This window comes from Xenopus tropicalis, chromosome 4, assembly GCF_000004195.4.
Source record: "Xenopus tropicalis strain Nigerian chromosome 4, UCB_Xtro_10.0, whole genome shotgun sequence".
Classification (NCBI taxonomy): Eukaryota; Metazoa; Chordata; class Amphibia; order Anura; family Pipidae; genus Xenopus; species Xenopus tropicalis.
The window spans coordinates 81,033,100-81,057,707 of record NC_030680.2 but is presented as its reverse complement, the minus strand read 5'-3'; the positions used below and the strand labels follow the sequence as shown (position 1 = coordinate 81,057,707).

Sequence of the window (24,608 nt, the reverse complement as noted above, 5' to 3'; positions counted from 1 at the left end):
AAACGTTGCATTTTGAATAAACACGCAAGGGCTAAGCCCTGCTTGCACCTTACTTGCTGTGCTGGCTGAAATATTTTGACCGGACTGTGTGGAGAGTGCCGACTCTCTAGGCTGTGCACCAAGTAATAATTCTCTGGAGGAGGTAAGGGTGTGCTGGTGTAAATATTTTTCCTATTGGTTGAAAGAGGCACAGTCAGAGAAGGAAGCAACAATATTTTTGACATCTTTCTGCATAGAAGGCCTCCAAACCAGATGATTTAGTAGATCCAAAGACTTTTTCACCCCAGGATGTCCAGCTTGTTTGGAACCATGAGTGTGATGTAGAATAAAGTAACAAAGCTCTGGAGGAACATAAGCCAAAGACATATTTTTCCAGTTTATCATAGAGAAAATGTTTCTTCTCACACCTGGGCTCTATGGCTGATCAAATCTTTGGAAAAAACAAGAATATCGTCTTGATCTGCTTGAATAGGTCAGCTTTGCGATCAGAAATTAACTCTGCAGGGAGGGGGCTCATTGGATGGGGGCTTCTGTCTGGGTGAGTTTAGTTCTCCTATGAGGCAGGATCGAAACAAAAATGCAAACATATAGGTAGAACCCAGATCCCTGAGAGGAGTTAATAGAGGCACCCCACCCATTTTTGTTTGGTTTCAGTTTACCTAGTTATAACCCCATTTTTCCCCCTTTGTATCCATTTTCTTCTTTCTACCTCCCAGCAAGACCCTGACTTGCATACCGTCCCTCCTACCCTCCCCCCATCTTCTCTTCCCCTCCCACCCTTCCCTCCCCTAAAGAATGACACGTAAGAATTATACTTGCTTGACAAATGTATAATTTATTGATGTAACCATATACACCTTTATGCACCATCAAATACACTGGTATGTAACATGTCATTCTAATAAAAAAAGTTAAAACTTAAAAACAAAAAAAAGAAGGAAAGTCATTTTGGCATTTTACTGCCAATAGATCCACCACATTAGTGCCACCTAGAACAATATATTTATTCTGCAGAAAGCATTACCATACCTGAGTAAACAACCCTAGCAGCCAGGCCCGGATTTGCGGAGAGGCCGCAAAGGCTCGGGCCTAGGGCGGCACAAATTTAGGGGCCGCATGCCGCCCCGCCGCAACGAAATTTTGAAATTTTGCTCCGATGCGGAGCAGTGGGGATTTCTCCCCACTGCTCCGTATGGGAGTTAAATGCCTGCGCATGCGCACTTGAGTCGACGCGGCGCGGCATGGAGGGAGGGGGGGCTTGTTCGCGCATGCGCAGGGGGCGCGAATGGGGGACGGCTTCCTGCTGTATAGCTCTAGCCCTTATAGCTCAGGTCACACATTCCTAGGGAAGGGAGGAGGGAGTTCTGCACCAAGCAGGATAACGTCATGTGCCGGCACATCACTATGCACTCCTGACAGTTTCTCAGCCTGCCTCAGAAAAGAAGGAGTGCATGGCAAAGTGTGTAAGTCATTAAACATAAAGTTAATAGCCCTTTATCATCTCCATCAGCTTTTGGAGGGATAGAGGTATTTCACAAGGTTTGAACAGGCAGTTTCAAAATTTTCACTATTATTGTAGCTTAACAAGACCCGAAAATCTTTGTAAATAGGGCACATTTAAAATAAAATGGTCAAAAACATATTGGAGTGAGGCATTTTTGTTGAAATTTAACTTTTATAAATAGGCGAAGTTGAAAATATTAGCAATATTTTCAAACTACGGACATCTTTTCAGCATCATTTGGAAAACTGTTTTAATGACACAGACTTTTAATATTTGGGGAATTGTCCGAAGATGGTGGAACTAATGTTGGAATGGTGGAACTGATGGAATTAAAGGTAGCCTTACAGGGGCCGATTTCAGCAGTTTATCTGTCTGTGTATGGCCAGATCTCAATCAGGCAGTTTGATTTTTCCACTGGATTGGGGGCCGCATTTGGCTTGTTTATGTGCCCCCCTGATCCAACGGCGTGGATCTTACAGTGTATGGTCACCTTAACTCTTTTGTTTTCTAGCAGATTAGAATCCTGCTCAGTATTCAGACATTTTAGCAAGCCTGATATCTTCTACATTTATCATGTGTAAATATTACAACAGGTTTCTTCAGACTTTTAGGGCCAGATTTATTAATACTCTAACATTTCTTATTTTTTAATGTTAAAATTAAAATAAACTAGTTTCCACAAAGTGTCTACCATTTACTAAAAAATCTGAAATGAAAAAGCACGTGGGGGAAATGTTGTGAAAATTCCAATTTTTCCGATCTTGCATGAAAACTGTGACTTTTTAGAATTATCGCACAAAAAACAGCATTTCAAAGCAAAGGAAGGATCCCCCAGGGAAGGGAAGGGACATCTGCCACCGAATTCTATTCTACAACTTTTAGCTGCCGAATTGTCAGATTTAGATTTTTAGCCATTTTGACACATAGTAAATCTCAAGAAAGTTGTTTTCAGCAATTTGTAGCCCTAAAAAACTCTGAATTGGGAAAAAAAAATCAGACGGTTAGTAAATGCCCCCGTTAGACTTTATTGTTTATTCAATTGTAAACAGTTTTAGGTTATCCATATACTATACCCAGTTTTGTGCCATGATATTATCATATTGTTTTTGGAAAAAGGAGGAAGCAAGTACAAGATACATAACTATATTAAATGACCTTCCTCACGCTGTGACAAAAACAACCATAGTTACATAGTTACATAGGGTTGAAAAAAGACCAGAGGCCATCAAGTTCAACCCTTCCAAGTAAACCCAGCACACACAACCTATACTTACCACTATACCAACACTATACCAACACATACATAAACTATATATACAACTACTAAAACTAACTGTAGATATTAGTATCACAATAGCCTTGGATACTATGCTTGTTGAAGAACTCATCCAGGCCCTTCTTAAAGGCATTAAAGGAACAGTAACACCAAAAAATTAAAGAGTTTTAAAGTAAATTAAATATAATGTACTATTGCCTTGCACTGGTAAAAGTTGTGTGTTTGCTACAGTAACACTACTATAGTTTATATAATAAGCTGCTGTGTAGCCCCGGGGGCAGCCATTCAAGCTGGAAAAAAGGAGAAAAGGCACAGGTTACATAGCAGATAACAGATAAGCTCTGTAGAATACAATAGAGTTTTATCTGTTATCTGATAAGTGCCTGTGCCTTTTCTCCTTTGAATGGCTGCCCCCATGGCTACACAGCTGCATTCTTTATATAAACCATAGTAGTGTTTCTGAGGCAAACACACCAGTTGTACCAGTGCAGGGCAGCAGTACATTATATTGGAATTTCTTTTATACACTTTAATTTTTTGGTGTTACTGTTCCTTTAACAGAATCTGCCATCACAACATCACTAGGAAGGGCATTCCCCAACCTCACTGCCCTCACCGTGAAAAAGCACCTACACTGCTTCAAATGGAAGCTCCATTTCTCTAATCTAAAGGGGTGGCCTCTGGTGCGTTTTTATGGGAAAAAAGAACATCCCCTATCTACCTATAATTCCCTCTAATGTACTTGTACAGAGTAATCTAACCTCATAGCTTAAATCTTCCATCCCCTTAGTTGCACATCTCTGCACTCTCTCCAGCTCATTAATATCTTTCTTAAGGACTGGAGCCCAAAACTGCACTGCATACTCAAGGTGAGGCCTTACCAGGGCAAAATTATGTATTCATCCCTTGAGTCAATGCCCTTTTTTATACAGCACTTTATTTGCTTTAGTAGCCACAGAATGACACTGCCTGGAATTAGACAACTTGTTATCTACAAAAATCCCTAGATCCTTCTCCAGTACAGTATTCGATGCTAAGAAGAGACAAAAAAAATTATTAATAAAAAATGCCTTTAGTTTTTGTATATATCATTAGCAATGACTGCAATTGAAAAGAATATTACTTATAACCAATAACCACCATGCAACCATTGGAAACACAATCCCCACAATGTGACAGATATTTTTGTATCACTGTGAAGACAAATCAAGTGGTTGTTACTGAAAACAATAAAAAGCTGTTCTTCCATGAAGGCAGAGAATTGTGTGTCAGGAAGCACAGTCGGAGAATGAAATGCTGCCTTTCCATCTCTTCAAAAGAACGATGACCTGTGCTAAACTATGAGCTAAATGAGAATTTCTTGCCTGGCCGCCTTGTACCTTTCATTGCTGATGGAACAGTTTCTACTTAGGAAAATACCCATTCTTTGCCTAGCCATATTAATCTAAATCCTCTGCTGCCTCAGACATTTGGATTGAGCATTCTCAGGGCAAGAAATGCTTGCTGTGCTTATTCAGAATATTCTGCTAAATGCTGCACTTCAGCTAGAAAAATAATAATCAAAAAACATAAACCAGATTTACAGTACATAATCTTTTGGGAAATATTAATATATTTAGATAATTGTAATCTTATCTTTCAACCATTAAAATTCTGATCTAGAAAGTGGCCATACAAACAATTTTAGCAGTTTTGGCAATTGGCCACTTCGGAGCTAGATATTCCTGCAATCCTATCACATGGCAATCAATTTGTCCAGCCACAACATCCTCAACATCAGTCCCTGTGTATTTCATGGCACACCAACTAATCAAATGGCTGCAACTTTCACTCTCTTATATTGAGTTCCGCTGTTTTGGGCTTTGGCCAAATGAACCAGTAAACTGTATTTGACTATCCATCTGCTAAAATCAGATAATATCCAACTAGTATGTCCAAATGTGGCTGGCAGCTTAAAGGAACAATTTAGAGTAAAAATAAAACTGGGTAAATAAATAGCCTGTGCAAAATAAAATGTTTCTAATATATTTAATCAGCCAAATATGTATTCTGTAAGGGCTGGAGTGACTGGATGTCTAACATCCAAATGGTTGTTGAGCTCACGAGCCACAGGTTGGGTATCATTGCATTCCCTTTTTTAATAAAACTGAAGCATTGAAATCTAGCCTCAGTGAATTGATGGAGAAAGGAGTTAAACTACAAACTACACACTACCTCCGGGTAACACGTAGCGAGGACAGAGCAGGGCCATTAGGAAGCAGTCCAAAATTAGGGAGCAGTGTTGTTAGGAGTATAGTCAGGCTGCTGCGGACAAATTGTTCCTCCCCCAGCGAATTTCTCTTTCCATGTCCTTTATATTCCAATTTTAGAAAAAATGGTAAGAAAACAGTTATTTTAAAAAGTCATTATTATTAATAATTGAAACAATGGAACTGAAAAAACTAGTTTGGAAGCAGGGCTAGAACTAAGAGTAGGAAGAAGAGGCACCTGCCTAGGGTGCAATGCTGGGGGGGCACCAGGCAGGTACCTCTCCTGCCTACCCCTGGTCTGTGTTCCCTTTGCCCCAAAGGGGGTGAAAATCCAGCTAGAAGGGCTGCACTGACTGCAATTAAATGTAAATGCAATCAGTGCAGACTTACAACATGCATTTAAGTTGTATACTTATGTTAAGTAAAAAAGAATAAACATTTTGGGGGGAATTCACAAAGGTGGTGATACTGAGACAAAATAAAAGGGGAGGTATAACCTATATCTCCACTGTGAATTTGTATTTTAAACAGACAGTTTTCAGATTTCAGATTTTGATGATATTTTACCAACATTTTTTATGAATTTGTCTTAGTAAATCTGTTGGTGTGCCATCAAACCCACATTTACATGAACCTTGGAATAAGGATTTTGCATTTTATTTGCCAGTCATTTTACTTGAGGGGCATATCCTGTAGGGGAATTTTAGTTTGCCTTGGAAAACTATCAATGTTTTTCTGCACAAACTGGGCTTTCTAATTTTTTTTACCAAAAAATAAAGAAATTGCAATTTTGCATAATATAGGGATATATATCACAAAAAAATTTTTTATTTTATATTTGTAAATACAACTGATTTAGAAATCTGCATGTTTGGTTAATGTGCCAATACCAAATGTATATGTTAATAAATGTTTTTTACATATGTTTTTTAATGTATATGTTAATAAATGTGTTTTGGAGATAGGAGGTATGTGTCACAAACTCAGTACTAACAAAATTTCAAAATACCAGCACAAAAATCAGAATACTGTACTTCTGGTTCTACAGTCAAAAATCCAGTAGGTTCACCCCAGGAAACTATATATTTTGGAAAGTACAAAAATGGGTAAATGTCTTACTATTCCAAACTACAAAACAACAAAACTTTGCTTCATTTGGGGTCTCAAAATGCCAGCATGCATTTCAATTAGGATCGTGCACACAGTGTCAGACTGGTGTATTTGGGGGCTTATGGGAAGAGCTGAATCAAGGGCACACCCCCTGCAGTTCTCCGCCACCACACTACATCTCTACCCCCCCCAGTGATTACCAGTCAATACCATCCGGCTCACCCACCAACATGCCCAGTGAAAAGAGGCCCAATAAGACCAGGGCCCACCAGGTTTTTTTCCTAGTCCAACCTTGAATTCACAGTACCCCAATATCTCAGTGTGGGTGACAGTGTAAATATGCTGCTTGCTGATCAACAAGATGGCCGCTAGGAACAGAAGGGACACCACTATAGCATCTCTGTAGTTCTGGACATACTATGGGGGCACAGATAAGTTGGGGAAGGTGTCAGTGAGGTGATTAAAGAGGGGTCATTCCTGCTAAAACTAAAAATTTGCCTGGGAGGCTTTACTTATCATTTAAATAAAGATATATACAATAGATCCACTCAAAAAGCTATTTTTGCCTCATTCATTAAGCTAAAACTAACATAATAATGCAAATGTAAGGTAAAATCTTTTTATATACAAGACTATACTATTTTTTATTTAATCAGTGTTTTACTTGTTTGCAATGACAATAACAATAGGCTGCTAATCCCCATTAATATGTTAATGATACCCCAAATGGGGCCCCTACCAGAGGTGAGAAATGAAGACTGTGTGAAACAAAGCAAAATAGAAGAGCTTGGACTCTGACAGAGTTACACTGAACTTTACTCCATTTTGAAAATGTTAAGAAAAAGTGTCATTAAATGTCATTTAAATGTCATTCAAAAGTCATTTAAAAGTCAAATTCACAAAAGTGTCTGTAAACTGTCTTTCTTTCACCAAAAACTGAAAAGTGGCGGTTGAGTCGGAATTTAGGTGGATATCTGTTTGTGAATATGAAGAAAGTTTTTTACACCAGTTTTATCACCACTTTTACTACAAAAAAAGAGCTATCTCCACTTTTGGGAATTCCCCCATTTGCTTTTATTATTTGTATCTGGTCTTTTTAATTTAAGGCCCAGGGGCTGCAAGTCAGACCTGGATTTGTGGCAATGCCACAAAGGACCGGGCCTTGGGTTTCACAAATTGAGGGACGGCATACCGCTCAGCCGCACCTGAAGTTTTGTTACATTCAGAATACTGAGGTCTAGGTGTGCGTCCCCTGTGCTCCAGGTGTAAGAGGAAAGGACTTGAAGGTCCTCAGGGCAGGGGGGGGGGAACAAATCTGGAATCCTTTTTACAAGATAGCACATGTTTGATTTATCTTCTTAATGACCTGTCCCTCCTAACACTTTGCTGGTTTCCCTGGATGTAATCAGTTTTTATATGCTATCATCCCACACAACATTGGTATTGCCACTTTCAAACAGGCACTAATTAATGCAAAACACCAACACCCCCTATAGAGTTCTTGTGCACCTTGCCTAATCTAGCATTTTCCCATAATTATTTTTGGTTTGAGGAAAAGTTCTTCTTACACACAGCAGGCACAGCAAGGCTAACCTCTATATGTAGCAATATGAGAATTTTCACATATACTCGCATATACTACATCAATGACTGCTTTTTTTACTTTGGCAGGGTGACTTTGTTTGATCCTTTAATGACCTCCAGATACCAGTTAGATTCAAAATGGAGTTCAGTGACAGCTCCCTACACTTTGACTTATATATTTTTAAGAATGGTAATAGGTTAGATACTACACTTTTCCGTAAAGCTACAGAAAAACGGATCATAATACCATTCTCTATGCCCAATCCCATCATCCCAAATCCACCTCCAGGTATTGTATTCACAGTTTCTATGGGTGATCAGAAACAACTCGGATCCTTCAAGAGCCCCCAAACAGCTGTTAGAGACGGCTCAGAAAGAGGATCTCACCCGCAACAAACTGCAAACCAGATGGACAGAGTTTTCTACTTATTACAACAAGATTTGCTCTCTTTGAACCCTATCTCTAAACGCAAGGAACCAGCGCTGATTTTTGTAATACTTTTTCCAAAAGTTCTGCCGTCTGTAAGGCTTAAGTTGACAGATGGGAGATTATTCAGACTGATCTTTCACCTTGCCCTTCACCAAAATCACCAAACCATAGTTGAAAACCGGAGGGCCAACAATCTGGGTAATATTCTTATGGTTAAAGATTTCCCTCCTCCACCCAAGCATGGTTTCTGGCTTGGCACCCTGGCAAAACCTAGGTTTTATACATGTCCTGACTGTTTTACATGCAGTGGGGTGGTCCAGGGTTCTACTTTCAACTACCCCCATACTGAGACAAAATTTAAAATCAGACACAGACTGATGTACAAGTACTCATGTGGTATACCTGGTGCCATGTGCTTTAGTATATGTTGGCAAGGCTAGCCCAACATGTGAATGAATGAACAATCACAGGTGTCATATTAGGAGAGCTCTTGGTAGTGGACAAGCCCAACATTCACTGCCCTGATTATGCAACATGATTATTGCTCATGTTCCCCTTCCTACAAGGGGTGGTTATAGGCACCCAGTTCTTCTGAAATTGAAGATCTACTGGATACACAGACTGGGTACTGTTGCACCAGGGGATTTGAATAAACTTCTCTTTCTTCTTTGCTCTGCAAACCTTTTTCCTCATGGTGAGTTTAGAGGCCTGACCTCTAGTGGCTACTATGTTCCAGTTACTTTGTTTATTCTTAGGGTTATACAGACACACATTACCTGAGCTGTGAAAAATACAGTTTAAGTGCAGCTGCTATAACTTAGGCTGTGGTATTTGCAGCTCTACAAACTGCATTTATATGAGGCAAAACCTTTATATTATAAACTTAGGGGGTCAATGTAAAATCAATATACAAATGAAGCAACGTGATTCAGAATCAAGGTAACGCCACTCAATGCTTCAGTATATTAGTGCCATATAGTACGGTAGGAGTAGCTTCCTTGTAGTCACCCAGTCCCCATAAAACTCCTGCCCTCTATGTCTCCCTTGATGCCTCTCAGATCCAGCAGGGGGCAGCAGAGCTCAGCGCTAGCAGCGACTAAGGCAGAAAGGACATCCTTGCTTACGTTTCTATCGAGAGAAAATCGTGACGTGACGTACGTAACTAGCGACAGGGGCTGCGTCTACTTGCAAGAATCAGCAGAGGGCAACATGTCGGCTTTGAAAGTGCAGAGGGTAAGTGTTAGAAATAACTTGTAAATACCACCAGTTGTACCTTGCAGTTTATGCTTATGCGCTGGAGCCGAGCCAAAGAGTTAATGCGCACTCACTAATCGCTTCCTTATATTAAGATAGTAGCGCCGCTGCTGTTCTGTGCTATACCCCATTGCAGAGATTCCCAGCGACACCCGAACGACTAGTTATATACATATATATTGAGTCCATTCACAGCTTGTCTGTATGTCTGACACTGGCTCAGCGTTCAAGGTCAAAGGGGCCCTGTGAGGGCGGAGAGGTGTCGGGGCAGAGTCCAGCCCTGCTCGGATAGCTTTGTATTGCCTGGTCGGTTCGCCAGCCCTACTGGCACCGCAGCTCCCACTTGTACCTTTAGCGGGGCATTGCTGAGAGTTATAGTTCAAAGCGTCTGTAGAACTGGATATTTGTTGACATTTACAGGGGCTTAGCTGCATCCAGGTTTTTTTTTATATGTGACTTTAGGGGTCTTGTGCGCAGAGGCTGATATTTCCAGAACCTCAAGTGTCATTCTGTGGCTACTAAATGCCTTTAAGAAGGGCCTGGATGAGTTCTTGAACAATCAGAATATCCAAGGCTATTGGGATACTAATATCTACAGTTAGTACTAGTGGTTGTATTTATAGTTTATGTATGTGAGTGTATAGATTGGTAGGTGTGGGTTAGGTGTGCTGGGTTTACTTGGATGGGTTGAACTTGAAGGACACTGGTCTTTTTTCAACCCTATGTAACTATGTAACTTTTGCATAAAAACAGTGTGTACAGTAGTGTAGTTATCCCACATACTGCGGTGCAGTTGGCACACGATAAACCATCAACTAGGGCAAGAAGTTTCTTCTATGAGAAAACCCTATACTGACAATGGCCAGAGTAATACAGTATGAAGGAATGAATCTCTCTGTAGTAAAATCAGACTGACTAGCTTCAATAGCCCAGCCTACCTACATCTATACCTGTTCTTGTAGCTCAGTGAAATCGAGTATCTGTGCTGTGTATCATTTTAATATACTCATGTTCTGTCACAATTACACACACATTTCTCTCCAATGTAGTGATATTATCAGTGTACGATTATTGTGGCTGTAGGGCATTAATAGAAGATGGCAATTCTCCAGCAGCTCAGCTGATTAGGGGTCTGTGGTGTGTTATGCCTGCAGGATGGGGAGTATGGAATGTTCCCATCTCTGCGGTTGAACTACTAACCTTTTTATATCAAGGGAGAAAGGAGGTTTGTATCTGGTTTCATTTTATCTTTGATGTAAGCTTTAATCATGCAATGTTATTCTCCCCAGGTGCTTCAGCACATAACAAGGTGTGGGTGGAGAACTCACTCTACTGCTCCTAATGCTGCTGCCGCTGCCTCCTCCCAAGGATCTCTTGGCTTTAACTTCGGTAAGCACTTTAGGAGAACTAAATCTGATGTATCTTACAATGAGTTAGTTTGTGGTAGGAATGGAACCATCTAAACCTGAATTCTAAACATATTAAAAATCTTCACGTGATAAGTATTTTATCAAAAAGAAAAGGGAAACCTTCTTAATTAAATAAAATGTTAGCATTTTGGGGGGGAAACTTATTTACAATTGAAAACTACATCAATATGTAATTAAATAAATGCAAATAAATTCATTTTTTTTTCTACTTTTCATAGTTGCATAAAACAGTATATTCTCAGTGTGTATAAATAAATAAGTCAGGCTGCAGGGTTGTGATACAAGAAAGGAGAGGGATATTAGACCACTGGATCTTTGCAGCTGAGACTAAGCTTAAATCACAGCACTGGAGGAAAGCAGGCTGTCTAGTGTGCCAGGAATAGGCAAGCAGTAATTGTTAGATCATTGAGGGGTGCTGGTGCACCAAAAGATAATGTTTAAAAGCCTACATTAGCATCATTAACAAACCAAAACCACATCCGTGCCCGGGTACATAGAATTGGGGTTCTTTGTATATAGGAAATATTGATGCATGATAAGTTTTTAGTAATTACACAGCTGAGAAAAACAGATCTACTCTCATCTGCAGCTGTGTAGCTCCACAGAGAAGCACTGGGTCAGCCTGAGTGCAGCTACACAGCAGACTTTGGCCTGAAAAAATATGAAACTAGGTATTTTCAGGCTGAAATCTGCTCAGTGGATCTGCACACAGGCTAACCCAATCCCTGTCTATGGCGTTACACTGAGCTTGGGGATAAAAGTGGATCTGCGTTTCTATATTTTTCTTGAAAATGAGTCAGAAAGCAAGTGTGTTGTGAGTTTTTTCCCTTCAGCTTATCTCCCGTTTCTGCACTTCTTAATGTGTTTTTTTTTTCACAAACCCAGCTGAACCAAAGCTGTATCTTGGGTCTGTGAAACGGATAAGTAGGCCATCCCAGTCATGTCACTTACTGGCTGAAATGTGGCAGAAGTGGTACTGTTATCCCTGATGAAAACAATCACTGTTCTGCTTTATTGTTATTAGCAGTGGCTTGTATTGCAGCCCTGTGATTGTGCCCCAAACAGACAGTTTTGAGAGAGGTTTTTCTAAATGTATCCTACTGTTGCAGTCATGGCCTCCCTATTATATACTGGCCTTGTTCGTAGGCCCCTTCATTCACATGCTAAGCCATGTTAGTAAGCAAGGACACACTGTTAGCAGCTTTCTTGTTTCTCTCTGCATAGCCCTTAGTAATAACTGTCTGGGACACACCATATAATTGCAAATAAGTAATCATTATATTGGCATACTTCATTTAATACTAGGGTTTCAATAATATCCAGCTTTTACAATGCATCTTAAAGTGACAGTATATTTAAATTTGCAGTAATGTATATGCCTCCAAAAAATATTGCCTCCGTAGTAAATTTGTCTTATCTTCCCTTTTTCCTTGTAAAAGAACTCAGTGAACAGCAGAAAGAGTTCAAAGCCACTGCACGGAAATTTGCAAGGGAAGAAATCATGCCATTAGCCGCACACTATGATAAGACAGGGGAGGTAATTATTGATTTGTCTACACTATGTTACTAATTATCTAATGCTCCAGTTAATCAATTAACTAGTGAATGTCATTGTTTCTTCCATTTTAGTATCCTGTACCACTCATCAAAAGGGCATGGGAGCTTGGTCTCATGAATGGGCACATCCCTGAAAATTGTGGTAAGCATAGAGAATAATGTCAGTAATGGAATTTATATGCCCAAGCCACATTATAATGTGCCAGCCCCACTACTTGAGGAGAGCACTTCTGGTTGAGAAGTTTGGTGGGTGAAATAGTCCAGTGAATAAGGTGAAGCAACTGATGAGCATCACTGAAATACTGAGACCTTTCATTATATTACAGGTGGCCTGGCCCTTGGGATCTTTGATACCTGTCTAATTACAGAAGAAATAGCTTATGGGTGCACAGGAGTCCAGACAGCCATAGAAGCAAATTCTCTGGGAGTAAGTACTTAGAGCTCACATGGCTCTTCTTGTTTTTCCTGGTTTTATGTACAGATGTGGTAGACTTTCAGTGCATTAGGAAAATATACGTTAATTCATACAATTTTGCAACAACCAACAGCAACGAAATCCAGGATTTGGCCAAGATTGAGCCTTTTTTTTTTTTTTTTTTTACCAGGATTCAGGTTCGGTATTTGGCCATATCTATTATGAAGGATTCAGGGTTTGGCCGAATCCCAAAATAGTAGATTTGGTGCATCCCTAGTTAAGAAATGTAATATTTTTTTTCTTGCCTTTATATCTTTGATAAATACATAACTAGAAAGTCTTTGTTTTCCAGCAAATGCCAGTCATAATAGCAGGGAATGAAGCCCAGAAAAAGAAGTATTTAGGAAGGATGATGGAAGAACCGTTAATGTGTGTAAGTCATTGTTTTGCTACTTAAAGCTTAGGCCGCCAGCCGGTTTATGACTCTAATGGTATCAGACACAGGTGTTATAAATTGACTAAATATATCACACACAACCTACAGAAAATAAACAAAACAAAAGAAAATGTTTAGTCAGCAGGCAAGATTTCAATTAGCTTTATAGTAAATAAAGACAAAATCTCTCCATAAAGGGTTACTAATACCAAATAGTGAAAATAGATTATATCCGCTGGTCCAACATTTTCAAACAAATTACTTAACATTCATATTATAAAAATGGACTTTTGATCACTTAAAAATCCAGCAGAATCCTGCATTGAAATCTGTTTTTTTTTTTTATATTTAAATTTTAAATTTCACATGGGGCTAGCCATATTCTATATGTCCCAGGGTGGAACTGCCATGTAACTTGTGCTCTGATCACACTTTACTGCTGAGCTGCAAGTTGGAGTGATATCACTCCTCTCCCAGCAGCCGATCAGCAGAACAATGGGAAGGTAGCAAGATAGCAGCTCCCAGTAGAATCAGAATAGCACTCAATAGTAAGAAACTCAAGTCCCACTTAAGTGACATGGGAGTAGGAGAAAAAATAGGTTACCTGAAAGCAGAAATGTGTAGCGCTGGCTCCTTCTGAAAGCTTAGACTCCGGCACAATGAGATGGCTGCCTACACACCAATATTACAACTAAAAAAAATACATTTGTTGGTTCAATAATTAAATTTTAAATGGTAGAGCGAATTATTTGCTATGTAAACTGTGTAATTAGAAATTAAAAGTATACCATAAAAATCATGACAGTATCCATTTATCAAATGACTCTCTTGTTTTTTTTAAGAACAAATCCATTATTTTAGAATGTTGCCTATAGCTTCGAATATAGCTCCAAGTAGATGTCCATTAGTGATCAGACTGCAGTAACCCCCATTAATTCTAAATCACTGGTTAACTGCTGCCTTGTATTTTATTCAGGCTTACTGTGTGACTGAGCCAGGAGCTGGTTCTGATGTGGCAGGTCTGAAGACAAGAGCTGAGAAGAAGGGCAATGAGTATATCATAAATGGGCAGAAAATGTGGATTACAAATGGTGGAAAAGCTAACTGGTATAATTGTTATTCAAGATCTACAATTGGTGCAAAAAGGGGCAGCAGAATAATTTCTACTTAAATATTGCTTTATTTCCTGTTCTACAGGTATTTCCTTCTTGCACGCACTAATCCTGACCCCAAAGTTCCTGCTAGTAAAGCTTTCACAGGTTTTATTGTGGAAGCAGATAGTCCTGGAATACAGATTGGCAGAAAGGTGATGAATTCTCTTTTATCCTTTGCTTTACTATTAAGTAACTCCTTGTTGTGCATGATTTTGTTTTGGGTATAAACTCTTAACTCACTAAATTTTTGGACAGCTAACATTTACTTTCCTGTAGTTTACATAATAGCTAAGAAATGTGGAATTGGGGATATTTTGGTGATGAGGTTTGGACCCTTCAAAAGCTTTAACCTTAAATGATAAAATAAAGTAAAATAAAAAGCATTTCCTTAAAAATATAAAACATTTTCTGCCTCATTTACTTTAAAAATCATTTCTACGCACAGTTTGCTAGAAGGTACATGGTTGACTCTGAAGTCAGTTGGAAGAAGGTTCTATGGTGTGATGAAACTAAACTCCATCATAAACACACCATTCCCACTGTGGAGCATGGTGGAGGTAGCTGTTTGTAAGCTTCTCTGAAGCATTCCATGTAAGGCTTGTAAAGGTGGCGAAGCAAGTGGATCTTCTCCCAATATTCCCACCTACGGGTTGGCAATATTGGGCTAATTCAAATTAGAATGGCTGGTAGGGGCGCCTTTTGGTTTGGGTACCACAGCAATGAGCTGATGCAGTCCCCGATCCTACAGGAAAATTAAACCTGCCTGATCAAGAAAAAAATCCACTGTTGTTCAATTTTCTATGACAAAACATGAAAACGTCCAAGAGGCTGAATACTTTTTATAATAGCTCTATAAAAGTGTCAGGATAGTTATTTCAGGGGATTACATAGGCATTTTATAATGGCTGATACATCTGCTGCTGTTTGTGTCTTTCATTCAGTTACATTACAATGTTCTGCAAAACACCTAACATTATTTTGGGTTGGAATTCAGGAGATGAACATGGGACAGCGCTGCTCAGATACAAGAGGGATTGTGTTTGAGGATGTAAGAGTTCCAGCTGAAAATGTCTTGATTGGAGAAGGAGCCGGTTTTAAGATTGCAATGGGCGCTTTTGATAAAACCAGACCCCCAGTAAGAACCCTAATTGCTATTTGTATGTTTGGGGTTTTTGTTTCTGTTTACAAGTTTCCTAATGATGATTTTTAATCATGTTAATATAGGTAGCTGCAGGAGCTGTGGGATTGGCACAGAGGGCTCTGGATGAAGCCACCAAATATGCAGTGGAAAGAAAGACATTTGGAAAATTAATTGCTGAGGTAAGAAGACATTGTTCAGACACCCAAATGGGCAAACTGATTTATTGGCATATACTAGAATACACTCTGGGACTGATACTGCACATGGGACATCCCATCCTGGCCACAGAAGCATTCATGAGGAACTGCAGAGCAACACTTGCAAGTCACATGCACACGTAGACTGAATGCTGATTTGCCCAGCCCTGCAGTTAGTGTAGACATTCAGTAGGAAACCTACAGCTATATTTAGTATTTTTTAAGCACTCATTTCTCAATAAAACTGTTCAAAAGGAACCTTACAATTCTAATTCTTTAGGCATATTTTTTTTTTTTTAATTCAGCTTGCTTTGCCATCCCTCTGGGTTTTTCACCTTCAGGCCAAACTCATTTTGCTGAAGTCTGTTTTGTTTTTAGCCAATAAATTGTTTAAAAATACTATTTTAGTTTTAGGGGCTCATTCACACTGCAGAGTATGGCATATGTAATACATTGCAAGGTTTGTACCAGATCAAGTCAACTCTCGTCCTGTTGAATGTTTGATTTCACACTTTAGATAAGAGTGTGCCTGTACAAATGCTTGTATCTACATGCAATTCACATTTCCCTTTTTTTTTTCTTCTCTTTCAATATGTATTCCAGCATCAAGCTGTTTCATTCATGCTGGCAGAAATGGCCATGAAAGTAGAACTGGCCAGACTGGCATACCAGAGGGCAGCCTGGGAAGTTGACGCTGGAAGAAGAAACACCTACTATGCCTCTATTGCCAAGGCATACGCTGGAGACATTGCAAATCAGGTGGCATCTGATGCAGTCCAAGTATTTGGTGGAAATGGATTTAACAGTGACTATCCTGTAGAAAAGCTAATGAGAGATGCAAAAATATATCAGGTACAAGCATAAATTGACTGCTTTCCCATTTCCAACTTCTGCCTGGTCATTCCCTGTGGTGCATGTGAAAAAGAGCAACCACGTAGTAGTTTTAACTTTGGTAAAATAGTTGGCTTGTAAAACAGTTTCTAAACCTACATAATGAAATGGCAGAATTCTTATTGAACCAAATGAGAACAAACAATATATGAACAAACAATCCCTATTTTGTGTGGATTTTTAATTTCCTGCTCAAAATGTCTTTTTCAGTATACCAATATTTCTTAGTGGAGAGAAACCCAAGTGCATAAATGTATGCACTTGAACCCCCTTTTTATATTTAGTGATGAGCACAACTGTCACTTCTACCATTTATTCTGTACACATTGAAAACAGTAATATTAACTCTGGATGGAGGACACAGTTTTCATGTAATCCATGCCCTGGCTTCTTTGTACAGAAGTCTACCAATTATAGTGTAATATTTTTAGACTAATTCTGTGTTGTGTTTTAGTTGTCCTTTGAGCTCACAGTTGGGGCTTTTGTTCATGGCCCTCCCATGATGGATAGGTATAAAAGAAGGTGACAATCTATGGGCATCCTGTGACACCATTTCAATTGCACTTTTCCCCCCCACAGATCTATGAAGGCACAGCACAAATACAAAGACTAATTGTTGCCCGGGAGCACCTTGGGAAGTACAAAGAATGAAGAATCCATCCAAGAATTGGAATTACATCATAAAAGCTGTATTTTTCAGCCCAGCTTTAAAGTTTTCAGCCTAATGCAAGCCTTAATAAAATCTTTTCTACTAGATAGCTTTGTGTCTTAACATCAGTAGCTCTGATTGAACTAACTCCTAATGCTTGCGGCATAGGAACTGAACAGTTTTTTTGCTGATCAGCTAAATGATGAATGAATTGTGCATCAAGAATCCTAACATGCTGCTTGTCTCATATGGGAGGAATATAAAAATATTTACTATACCGTAAATCAATGGCGTAAAGTAACTTTATAAATTTTAGAGGGCACTCTTAAAGGGGGTATTTCACCTTTAAGTCCCTTTTCTATTCATATCCCAGTCTTTCATTTAAACCGCTGTATGGTTGCTAAGGAAATTTAGACCCTTGCTACCCAATAGCTGCTGAAGTTCCAGACTGGAAAGCTGTTGAACAAAATTCTGGATGATTCAAACACCACAACTAATAAAAATATCACTGTCAACTTCACACTAAGGGGCAGATTTATCAAAATGTGATTTTAAAGCTTAATACATAAAAACTCATTCATGTTCTATTCATTCCTATGGGATTTTAAAAAGTGTATTTATTAACTGGTAAACTCTAATTTTCACCCATCGATAAAACTCCTATAGGAATAATTAGAACATGGGTGAGTTTTTATGTGTTATGGGAGAAGGAAAGTCATTTTGGCATTTTATTGCCAATAGATTAGCCACATTAGTGCCACCTAGAACACTATATTTATTCTGCAGAAAGCATAACCATACCTGATTAAAGAGCCCTAGAAGTTTCTCTGTTTGCTTAAGATTGCAGCTGCTATTTTAGCTTGGTCTTCATAGCTTCCTGCTGTAGTTGTAGCCATTAGTAGCTCAGGGGGGGAGTGACTTTTATAAATTCTTATGGGAGGGGAGCAGGAGAAAGGAAAGAGCTGCACAGACTCTATTCCCCAGGAATGAAGGATTTTTCTGAGAGGAAGTCAGATGAAGAACTTGTTTACATAAAAGGAGACAAGAAATCCTGTGTTTCTTTTGATAGAGGACTCAGTGCAGCATTTCTGTGAGTGCTTATGGCTGTATTTACATAGACCTTTCTGATAAAGCTTACTTAGTTTTTACCTTTCCTTCTTCTCCTTTAAGCGCTCAACTCACATTTTGATAAATCTGCCCCTAAAATTTAATTAAAGGGTGAAAACCCCCTTAAGGAATTCTAAAAATAGGAGTTGTTTCTAATCATTTGTCTGTACAAAGTTTAGGCATTTCATTTAAGTTGTAATTTGTAGTGCTAAAATTTACAATGAGCTATGTTTTGTACATATTTGCAATTAAAATTATATATTTGAGAGTTGTGGATAATATTTCTTCTAAACATTCATAGGAGAAAAATTAAAATCCTGCTTAATAAGTAGGGCAAGTGGCAACGCCAACGCAATGTATTGCAATGTCAGAAGTCATCCATCACACCTTAGACATGGTGTCACCCCAGTTTTTCCAAAAAAAAATACCATGTTTTTACATAATGGGAAAATATACCCCCATTTAGTTGTGGTTCTGTAGAAAAGGTCTAAAACACTATCTGAACTTTGTTTAATTAAGAAATGGTATTTCCACATTTCAGAGCTTTCTAGATAATGGATCCTTTATATAGAATGCAGTTCACTTGTGTACCATCCACATGCTGGCCTCATTATTTGTGTTGAATAAGTATCACATGATCACACAGGTAAGCATATTCTCAGTGCCAGATGCAGCAGCCAGGAGTGTAAATGCACTACTTTTTACACGTAGTTTTGTTTTTAGTTTGGCAGCCTAAAATGCCCTGTGGCTATAAACATTTTCCAGGTGAAATCTATCCACAGTACTACTGTAATGTGCAAGAGTGCTTACAGGGTGCATTTACATCGCAAAATCTGCCATGTAAATGCTATTTTGGATTAAACATTTGTCCCGGAATGCACTGGCACTTTGGCCTAATTCATATTTGTGAGAAAATAAACTTTATTAGGAGCCAAACAACTGGCACCTATGTTGAGCGTGAGAGGTAACGGGACAACCAGAGGTAAACAGTGTCATAACTACAGCGAAAGCTGGCCCTGTGACTGCAGGGGGGGCAGTAGGTTTATATTTAAATAGTTTTGTTCCCAGTTTAGTTGGTCCCAAACATCATTTTGTTTCAGAACCCAGTAATTTACCCCACTGTTCCCAGCTCATAATCCACATTAGAACAACAGCCCTGAAAGGTAAACGTGATTCAGCGTGCCATTCTAATATAGTATTACATATGTATCAGTCACTTATTTAATTAGGACTGGCTCAGACAAACTTGGTCTTTACAAAGAAGGGCCCTAAGTCCCATTTCTGTCGATCTGCAGGCTAATAGAAAGAGGTTTGAAGCATTTTAACGGTGCCCAAGGGCTGCACAGTGAGAAAGATAGTTCAAAGGACATGTAAACCTTACATTTTCCTACCATGTATATAAGTTGGGCACATCTCCCCCACACAAACCACACAATTTGTACTGCATATATTCCCTCTGCTCAACAGCACCATCCAATTTTCCTAAAAGAAATTGCAGCTTTCACCTAGCGGCCATTTTCTGTATGACACAATCAGTGACATTTACATCTGCAAACAGCACATGTGCACTGCAAAGTTCATGCAGTGAAGAATGCAGGATTACACAAGCAGAACTTTGATTAAAAAAAATCCTGCTAGACTGGAGAGCATGTTAAAGAAAGGTGTATTAAAGTGATTAAAATATAATGTACTGTTGCCCTGCACTGGAAAAACTGGTGCGTTTGCTCCAAAAAGGCTACTATATTTTATATCAGTGCTATCCAACTTGGTGGAGGGCCGATAATGGAAACCAGTTTGACCACTCCCCTTTTAAAACCACACCCATGTTATCACATGCACTTTTAAGACCATGCCCACATTACTGGTGGTAGCTCAGTAAAAACCCAAATGGTTGGTGCTCACTATAGGGATATCACCCTTCATTCATATGTGAAAGAATGATATTATGTCATATTAAGACACACCCTTAAATCCTGGGCAGCACAGCAACCCCCAGCATATAATACCTTTATGGTATGGCACACATAGGCAGCATAGGGCAGGCAGAGTGCTCCCTGTGTGTGCCATGCTCTGCCTGCCCTATGTTGTCTGTGTGTGCCACTCTGCCTGCCCTATGCTGCCTGTGTGTGCCACTCTGCCTGCCCTATGCTGCCTGTGTGTGCCATACTCTGCCTGCCCTACCTGTCGGTGTGTGCCATGCTCTGACTGACCTATGCTGCCTGTGTATGCCATACACTGCCTGCTCTATGCTGCCTGTGTATGCCATACACTGCCTGCTCTATGCTGCCTGTGTGTGCCATACACTGCCTGCTCTATGCTGCCTGTGTGTGCCATACACTGCCTGCTCTATGCTGCCTGTGTGTGACATACTCTGCCTGCCCTACCCTGTGTGCCATACTCTGGCTGCCCTATGGTACAGCGTTTAAACGATACAGGGGTTTACATCCTGAATCTGAAATGTAAACAATGCAGGGGCCAGTTAATCTCAGTACTGATACCATTTTAAAGGAACAGTAACACCCAAAAATGAAATGTATAAAAGTAACTAAAATATAATGTGCTGCTGCCCTGCACTGGTAAAAGTTGTGTGTTTATGCTGCCTGTGTGTGCCATACACTGCCTGCTCTATGCTGCCTGTGTGTGACATACTCTGCCTGCCCTACCCTGTGTGCCATACTCTGGCTGCCCTATGGTACAGGGTTTAAACGATACAGGGGTTTACATCCTGAATCTGAAATGCAGGATGTGGCCAGCCACTTGGACAGCACTGGTTTATATAAATAAGCTGCAGCCATGAGTCTTGCAGGCTAAGATGGCACTCTACACAAAAGCCTACCAGGTGGCCAGTTTGAAACCTACCACATGTTATTAACTAATGGTTTGCAGACACTAACCCCTAGAGACAACATGCCACCACTGGAAGTGAACAGTACTTGCCTCTGTGAGGAAGCAGCATAGAGAAAGTTTCAGACAAGGCTGAAACTGATCCTTATCCTATACCCCCGATATCCTGCCCAAGCATAATATGGATGGAACTACGGGATCTGCATGCCATAGCATGGAGGGCCAACTGTATTACTAGCCCACCAGACTAATATTTGCAGAAATACAGTCTTCTTACCTATGAGGATCCACCCTGAAAAGGATAATAGATTTCATTATGTAGATTGGATCTATAACCCCATGGCACATGCATGTTCTAAAATAAGGGCACCAATCAGGAAGTGAAAATACTGATATTAAAAGGATTAAATCTAGTTAAGGGGAAATAAAGTAATCCACCTATTGATTTAAAAGGAAACTGAACCCTACTAACAGTATCACAGTGCTTAAGCCCATAGGCAACTTAGCCCATGGGTCTGTCCCATAATCGTCTTGGCCTGCTGATGGTCCAAGCACCCTTCTAGGATTCTAAATTTGACCGTTGTTAATAGGTGGCCTCTGAGCCTAAACTCAGTCAGCTAACTGGCCCCCCGTATGTACTGGACCAAGGATACTGGACAGGCCTATCCTACAGTCTAACAGCAAGGCCTGAAAATGATGCACCAGTCATGCCCATAGTTGCCTATACAGATTGCTTGGGGGGATAAAAGATCTCAAGGACCAAAACCCCCAGTCCCTAGGACGCTTTCAGGCAGCCCTAATGCTTCCCCAAGGCTAAAAAGAAAAAATTGCTTCCAATGGGAGCAAAACAAAATCTGAGGCAGAAGGACAAAAAGACGCCGGAGTGGAGGTGGGGTTGGTCTTTTAAAGCTTTGGGGAGGGTCTATCCCGGAGAGTGTTGACATGGAGTGGCCAGGGAAAGGCATAGGTAGATAGCAGATGCTCTGTAGAATATAATGGGGCTTTATCTGTTATCTGCCTTTTCTCCTTTGAATGGCTGCCCCCATGGCTACACAGCAGGGTATTTATATAAACTACAGTAGTCTTTCTGAGACAAACACACTAGTTGTACCATTACAGGGCAACATTGCAATTATATTGTAACCCAACATACTGTTCTTCGCCATATTCGTCCGCTTTTTCTTCTTCTTCTTAGCACCCCCCCCATATTCTAAACGTTACTCCTTCTACAGGTTATAACACCCAAACTCTTCACACTTCTTCGCCCTATAGCGGAGCAGGTTGCTTGTGCTTTTCTAAGCGATCCCGCCCCCCGTCTTCTTGTGGCGCCGATCCAAACACCCCAATTTCCCATTGACTTTGACAAGGAAGATTTTCAAACTGCTGCCATTCTTACAGCTTTGAAGCTACACCCCCCAAACTTGAATAACGTAATCATGGGGTCAGCCCGAATGAAAGAGCAACATTTGTTGGCTGCCCCAAAGTAGGAGGGGCCAACAACAGCCAATCAAAGGTCAACCATTGACTTTAATGGGGAAATTGAAACTGCTGCCAATCTTACAGCTTTGAGGCTACACTCCCCAAACTTGAATCACATAGTCGTTGGCTGAGCCTAAATGAAAAAATGATGATTGTTGGATGTCCAAAAGTGGGCGGAGCTGTGAACAGCCAATCAAAAATTATCTATTGGCAGAAATCCAACCTGCTGCCATTCTCACAGTAATAGCACCGGGTCCCCAAACTTTGCAGAGTTATGCACCAGGTAACTGTGGTTCAAGATTCGAAAAAGTGACATGTTTAATATCAGGGTCCCCAAACTTTGCACAGTTTGTCACTGGGTGACTATGTTCCAAGTTTAGAAAAGTGGGCAGGGCCAACAACAGCCAATCAGATTTCACCTATAAGACTTCATATGTTTAAATTTAAATTGCTGCCATTCTTTAAATATTAATACTAAGGTCCCCAAACTTTGCAGAGTTAGTAACCCAGTTAACTATGATTCAAAGTTAGAAAAAGTGGGTGAAGCCACCAACAGTAAATTGAATTTTTTTGGTTTAAATTTAAAATGCTTTTTTACCTATTGATTTTCAATGGGGAAATTCAACCTGCTGCCATTCTCACAGTATTAACACCAGGGTCACTAGGGGACTGCATGTTTAGGATTTAAAAATTGGGTGGAGCCACCAACAGACAATCAGACTTCACCTATTTAATTTTTTTTGGTTTAAATTTAAAATGCTGCCTTTCTCACACTATTTATGTCAGGGTTCCCAAACTTTGCAGTCAGTCACTGGCTGACCACGTATTCGGGGCTAGAAAAACTTTCCAGAGTTAGTCACTGTGTATTTGCGGTTCAAAGTTAGAAAAAGTGGGCGGAGCCACCAACAGCCAATCACATTTCACCTATTTACTGTCAATGGTAAAGTGTAAAATGCTGTCAGTCCCACAATTTTTATGGTCCCCAAACATTGGTCACTGGGGAATTGCAGTTCAAAAATAGGAAAAGTGGATTGGGCCACTAACACCCGATCAGATTTTATCCATTGAATTTTATTGATTTAAATTGAAAATTCTGCCATTCTCACACTATTTATGCCAGGGTGCCCACTGTTTGTCACTGGGTGACACAAAGTTAGAAAAAGGGGGCACACCCACCAACCACAATTCACCTATTGACTTTTATTGGTTTAAACTTAAACTTCTTTAAACTTCTTTAACTATTAATCCAAGGGTCCCTAAACTTTGCAGAGTTGGTCACTGGGTAACTGCAGTTCCAGGTTAGAAAAAGTGGGTGGAGCCACCAACCGCCAATCAAATGCCACTCGTTGACTTTCAGTGGGGAAATTAAAGTTGTTGCCATTCAGACACTATTAAAACCAGTGTCCTCAAACTTTGCACAGTGGTTTTTACTAAATAACTGTGGTCCAAAGTCAGAAAAAGTGGGCGGAGCCAACAACAGATCAGATTTCATTCAGTGATTTCACATCTTTCAAACTTCCCTTTCTAGTTACTTTTACATACTTTCATGTTTTGGCATTACTGTTCCTTGAAGTAACCGGAGTTGAGCATGCTCAAAAGACAAGAGCCACAGTCAATTCCTGAGGGACGGGACCAAGTGAGTTAGAGGAGGAGAAGGAATCCCAAGTAATTAAGGGGATGTTGCAGCCTTTCTTTTAACCATTGAACAACAGGAGTGGCAGGTATTTAAATATTTCAAATAGGCTGTTCACTGATTTTTTGTGTGGGGTTTACATGTCTATTTGGTTTCACCTAATTATCACTATTCCACTTTGCTTCTTTGCATTTTAAACCTGGACCATTCAGTCCTCATTTCCTTTTGTCCCATTCTCTTTGTGCTGCATTGAAAGTTTGGGAAACAA

At 39.9% G+C, this 24,608-nt stretch overlaps 1 protein-coding gene across 1 annotated transcript; it reads left to right on the top strand.

The window, feature by feature from the left end:
- Positions 1-9,272: 9,272 nt before the first annotated feature.
- On the top strand, positions 9,273-18,652 carry acadm (acyl-CoA dehydrogenase medium chain). The gene is made up of 12 exons (XM_002936083.5): positions 9,273-9,386; positions 10,697-10,796; positions 12,277-12,374; positions 12,467-12,536; positions 12,721-12,821; positions 13,162-13,242; positions 14,222-14,352; positions 14,443-14,551; positions 15,394-15,534; positions 15,624-15,719; positions 16,341-16,589; positions 17,208-18,652. Exons 1-12 carry the CDS (start codon positions 9,363-9,365, stop codon positions 17,277-17,279), a joined length of 1,272 nt encoding a protein of 423 aa, XP_002936129.3. The 5' UTR covers positions 9,273-9,362; the 3' UTR covers positions 17,280-18,652.
- Positions 18,653-24,608: the final 5,956 nt, after the last annotated feature.

Bases quoted from the DNA above. Each gene is read 5' to 3' on its own strand.
- acadm (XM_002936083.5), top strand. From the start codon at position 9,363: ATGTCGGCTTTGAAAGTGCAGAGG. The intron at 14,552-15,393 runs GTGATGAATTCT...GTTGGAATTCAG, and splicing joins GAATACAGATTGGCAGAAAG to GAGATGAACATGGGACAGCG. The intron at 16,590-17,207 runs GTACAAGCATAA...TCCCCCCCACAG, and splicing joins GAGATGCAAAAATATATCAG to ATCTATGAAGGCACAGCACA.